This window comes from Perkinsus marinus (genome assembly GCF_000006405.1).
Source record: "Perkinsus marinus ATCC 50983 genomic scaffold scf_1104296970268, whole genome shotgun sequence".
Taxonomy (NCBI): domain Eukaryota; phylum Perkinsozoa; order Perkinsida; family Perkinsidae; genus Perkinsus; species Perkinsus marinus.
The window spans coordinates 7,963-12,553 of NW_003202533.1; the positions used below are offsets into that span (position 1 = coordinate 7,963).

General features: G+C 48.9%; 1 protein-coding gene and 10 non-coding genes across 11 annotated transcripts in view; all 11 read right to left on the reverse strand.

The window, feature by feature from the left end:
• Positions 1 to 910: 910 nt before the first annotated feature.
• Positions 911 to 982, reverse strand: Pmar_PMAR027749. Its single transcript has one exon. It is a non-coding gene; the product is annotated as a tRNA-Ala (tRNA).
• Positions 983 to 1,056: 74 nt separating this feature from the next.
• On the reverse strand, positions 1,057 to 1,128 carry Pmar_PMAR027750. The gene has a single exon. It is a non-coding gene; the product is annotated as a tRNA-Ala (tRNA).
• Positions 1,129 to 1,202: 74 nt separating this feature from the next.
• Positions 1,203 to 1,274, reverse strand: Pmar_PMAR027751. The gene has a single exon. It is a non-coding gene; the product is annotated as a tRNA-Ala (tRNA).
• A 74-nt stretch (positions 1,275 to 1,348) lies between these two features.
• On the reverse strand, positions 1,349 to 1,420 carry Pmar_PMAR027752. The gene has a single exon. It is a non-coding gene; the product is annotated as a tRNA-Thr (tRNA).
• Positions 1,421 to 1,494: 74 nt separating this feature from the next.
• On the reverse strand, positions 1,495 to 1,566 carry Pmar_PMAR027753. The gene has a single exon. It is a non-coding gene; the product is annotated as a tRNA-Ala (tRNA).
• Positions 1,567 to 1,640: 74 nt separating this feature from the next.
• Positions 1,641 to 1,712, reverse strand: Pmar_PMAR027754. The gene has a single exon. It is a non-coding gene; the product is annotated as a tRNA-Ala (tRNA).
• Positions 1,713 to 1,786: 74 nt separating this feature from the next.
• Positions 1,787 to 1,858, reverse strand: Pmar_PMAR027755. Its single transcript has one exon. It is a non-coding gene; the product is annotated as a tRNA-Ala (tRNA).
• A 74-nt stretch (positions 1,859 to 1,932) lies between these two features.
• Positions 1,933 to 2,004, reverse strand: Pmar_PMAR027756. The gene has a single exon. It is a non-coding gene; the product is annotated as a tRNA-Ala (tRNA).
• Positions 2,005 to 2,078: 74 nt separating this feature from the next.
• Positions 2,079 to 2,150, reverse strand: Pmar_PMAR027757. Its single transcript has one exon. It is a non-coding gene; the product is annotated as a tRNA-Ala (tRNA).
• Positions 2,151 to 2,225: 75 nt separating this feature from the next.
• On the reverse strand, positions 2,226 to 2,293 carry Pmar_PMAR027758. Its single transcript has one exon. It is a non-coding gene; the product is annotated as a tRNA-Ala (tRNA).
• A 632-nt stretch (positions 2,294 to 2,925) lies between these two features.
• Positions 2,926 to 4,591, reverse strand: part of Pmar_PMAR027759 (hypothetical protein) — a gene marked incomplete at both ends in the record, with an annotated part of 1,849 nt that continues 183 nt past the window's right edge. The window contains 3 exons of the mRNA XM_002767652.1: positions 2,926 to 3,873; positions 3,911 to 4,271; positions 4,557 to 4,591. The exon at positions 4,557 to 4,591 is cut by the window's right edge and continues 4 nt beyond it. Of these exons, the coding sequence (XP_002767698.1) occupies positions 2,926 to 3,873; positions 3,911 to 4,271; positions 4,557 to 4,591 (1,344 nt within the window). The remainder of the gene's footprint in view (positions 3,874 to 3,910; positions 4,272 to 4,556) is intronic.

Sequence of the window (4,591 nt, forward strand, 5' to 3'; positions counted from 1 at the left end):
TAGGGCAACGAGAGATTGAGCGGACACGGAGGCAAGTCGACGAGTGGTCAGCCACGCGAGGCGGCCGTCCTAAACTCGTAGAGCCACTCTAGCCCGATCAACTCTGGGTATCAGCTTGGTCTAACCCCGAGACAGAGACGCACAGAACCCAGGTCTCATGATGAGACTAACATCCCGCCGGGATGATCCCGGCAGGGCTACTACTCGAGACCACCTCGAGAGTCACGACAGCTTCCGCTTGTCGTTCTTTACCCCACCATCCAGCCACTAAGGGAGTGACTCAATCATGGTGTCGACCATGTGATATTGTTATCAACAATTCGTTGACGTCCCAATGGTTCGGACCCTACGCCATAGGTCGGTGCTGTAGGGATAGCGATCCCAGCCTATATTTGACCTGCCACTTCAGGGCGGCACATGACTGGGCCACGTTGGTTCCCTACCAAGTCCCAGTCAGTGCTTAAAACACAACATATTAAGTGAAACCGCACAATGATGGAAAAATTAGTCTTAAACCTGCCACTTCATACACGATATTCGATGAACCTGAAGAAAAGAAGCAAATGGATGAAAGGAAAGAACCAAGAAGACTGAAAGGAAGAAAGAAAGAGGGAAAAAATCTAAACACCGTCACACCCAAGATAGCTCGTCTGATGCCTAACTTAGAGTGCTTGAGGGTTTCCAACAGGAATTCTCAAGCACTCTGGGGGAACTTTCTCTGTTCTTGGGTGTATGTTCCGAAGGTGATCAGACTGGATCACTGCTTTAGCAACGACTTGACGTCTTGCTTTTCTCTTGAAATTCCGTCATCTGTCTTTCGGCTATCCGTGAACTTGCTCTCTTGGGAGACCTTCACCGCCTTCCGGGACAAGTAACTGCTTCTCTCACATAGACAATTCACCTTAAGCTATGGACGTGCCGAGAATTGGACTCGGGGCCTTCTGCATGCAAAGCAAACGTGATACCTCTACACCACACGCCCGGTGAAAAAGTAAGTTACGCCGCCTTCCGGGACAAATAACTGCTTCTCTCAGATAGACAACTCACCTTAAGCTATGGACGTGCCGAGAATTGGACTCGAGGCCTTCTGCATGCAAAGCAAACGTGATACCTCTACACCACACGCCCGGTGAAAAAGTAAGTTACGCCGCCTTCCGGGACAAATAACTGCTTCTCTCAGATAGACAACTCACCTTAAGCTATGGACGTGCCGAGAATTGAACTCGAGGCCTTCTGCATGCAAAGCAAACGTGATACCTCTACACCACACGCCCGGTGAAAAAGTAAGTTACGCCGCCTTCCGGGACAAATAAGTGCTTCTCTCAGGTAGACAACTCACCTTAAGCTTTAGACGTGCCGAGAATTGAACTCGGGGCCTTCTGCATACGAAGTAGACGTGATACCTGTACACCACACGCCCGATGAAAGAGTAAGCTACGCCGCCTTGCGGGACAAATAACTGCTTCTCTCAGATAGACAACTCACCTTGAGCTATGGACGTGCCGAAAATTGAACTCGAGGCCTTCTGCATGCGAAGCAGACGTGATACCTCTACACCACACGCCCGATAAAAAACTAAATTACGCCGCCCTTCGGGACAAACAAGTGCTTCTCTCAGATAGACAATTCATTCTACGTTATGGACGTGCCGAGAATTGAACTCGGGGCCTTCTGCATGCAAAGCAAACGTGATACCTCTACACCACACGCCCGGTGAAAAAGTAAGTTACGCCGCCTTCCGGGACAAATAACTGCTTCTCTCAGATAGACAACTCACCTTAAGCCGTGGACGTGCCAAGAATTGAACTCGAGGCCTTCTGCATGCAAAGCACACGTGATACCTCTACACCACACGCCCGATAAAAAAGTAAGTTACGCCGCCTTCCGGGACGAATAACTGCTTCTCTCAGGTAGACAACTCACCTTAAGCTATGGACGTGCCGAGAATTGAACTCGGGATCTTCTGCATGCGAAGCAGACGTGATACCTCTACACCACACGTCCGATAAAAAAGTAAGGTACGCCGCCTTCCGGGACGAATAACTGCTTCTCTCAGGTAGACAACTCACCTTAAGCTATGGACGTGCCGAGACTTGAACTCGCGGACTTCTGCATGCAAAGCAGACGTGATACCTCTACACCACACGCCCGGTGAAAAAGTAAGTTACGCCGCCTTCCGGGACAAGTAACTGCTTCTCTAACATAGACATTTCACCCTACGTTATGGACGTGCCGAGAATTGAACTCGGAGCCTTCTGCATGCGAAGCAGACGTGATACCTCTACACCACGGCTGGGTGGAAAAAAAGAGAAAAAGGAGGGGGAAAAAGGAAAAAAAGAAAAGGGAAAGAAAAGAATCGTCAAGTCGGGGGCTAGAGCAAGTGTGAATCCCAAAATCGGTGGGAAACAAGTTTGCCCACCACAAGTCATTCTTCGTGCTGCTTCGGAACGTTATTGTTCAACCGATTCCAAGTTAAGGCTTACAACACAATCTCTCACGAAAATGAAAAGAGCTTTATTACTCATCTCAAACGTATGTATAGCGTCATATATCATCATAATCATGCTGCGTTTTATGCCGACGGATCTCTAGAGAAACGTACAAGCATCTGAAAGGGAAACATAAAAGATATTTAGAGAGATTATAAGTGTGGTATTACTCATTTGAGATGAGCTACCTCAAACGTATACATAGCTTCGCATATCGCTATGATAATAATGCATAAGTATTTGAGGGAGAAACACGATATATCGCGAAGATGAGAGGGTTTTACTACTGATCCAAGATGATTCATCCCAGAAGTATATATAATATCACATCATGCTGCATTTCTTTCCGACGGATCCCCAGAAGAGCGAAGCAGTTTGCACGACGACCTGGAAAAGTAACATTAGAATGGCTTCCCTTGCTATAATTTCTGTAAACTCACTCTTGATGCCCTTCAAGTGGCCGCTTCTTCTCTTGATACTTATTTCTCTTCGCCTCTCTACGGCGGGCTGCCTTGGCGTCACTCCGTTGCTTCTTCAGAACCCTCAACTCCTCCACTCGGGATGGAGGAATGTTCCCCGCCAGAGGGCATAAACACATCAGTTTCTGGTCCTCATCCGCAAATCGCTCGTGGGCAAGAAGAATGTTGCCATCTCGATCCCTCATAACGGCACTCAGTGCTATGCCGCACAAACCACAATGTCGAGTGCCTTTCCTCTCTTCGCTAAACTCCACTATCAACTCCTTCGCCAATGCACGTGAATAAGCAACAACTGCGGGATCAGGATCAATCTTCGGTGGTTGCTCCGGACATAAACCATAGCGGGTGCCATCATCAGTGTGGGCATTATAGCCTTTCGCCTTGGGCTTCCCACAGTACTTACACACCATACTCATAGGCCCTCCTTTCGTGGCAGATGTTTTGGTATCCTCACCATGGGTACCGTTCTCCTTACTCGAATTGCCTGCAGCTTCTGTTGATTCGAAGGCAACAGGAGGATCACTTCTAACCACCTTATGCACTTTATCAACCCTAGCCTTCTGCCCCTTCCAATCATCAACAATATCATCACCCGTGACTGGTAGAGAACGCATCGCAGGGTGTTCTCCGATAGTGTCGACCACCCCGGGGTCGATATTGGATCGTATGATATCCTGCTGATCATCTTCAGCTCGAAAAGTGCGCTCTAATAGTATCTGCTGCTGCATACCTCTCACAGTGATAGGTATGGTCGAGCGAACGCGACAGAGCTCACGCATGAATACCCTCAGGTCTTGTGGAGTGATGTCGTGGAGAGGAAGTGGCGGTTTCTCGGATACACCATCAATCACACCCTGCAATTCATTGAATACCCTTCTCTGATAGCATTTATGAACATCCATGACCTAGCTCCCCGACAAGTTCACCAACCACACCCTTCACCAGCGGAGTCCATTTAGCGAGCGGTACAGGATGAGGACTAGCCCGAGGTCCCATCATCTGGAAAATTTTTCCTTTACTAGTACCGGAATCGATAAGGGATTTCAGCCTCTCGCCAGTGTCTGATGTGCTCTCAGCCGACTCACTCGACACTGACGATACAGCGTCCTCCTCATCATCACCGAAGATACCATCTTCCTCCGTCCCGACCGGATTATCCGCTCCAGTACCATCATCGGCTCCATTACCATCACCAATCCATTCACAGAAAATCTTCTGGTAAAGCTGCTCATTCGTAGCCCGGAGATGCGACGAGCCGAACGTGACGGCATTGCCCAACCTCACACAGCTTCGCACACGCCATCTAACTTAGAGGCTCTAAGTTCACGGAGCCCCATCGCAATTTCGCCGAAAGCACACGATCCAACTGCCAGTACGTTCATTATATATCCTTGAAGGGTAACCCTTCATCTGAGATCAGAGCAACCCAGTATCCAAGCTTGTTATTCATAGAAATGGATGCCCCCGCACGAGTGTGATCAACGCTTAGGCTTCTCCGGGCCGCAATACTCTCAAGCCCCATCTCCAAGTCATGCCGATGGCGTAGAAAATCATTCAAGTAGCTGCGCGCAGAGTAGCATAATGCAACCTCGTCTGACGAGGAACGGCAACATCGGGGGGCAA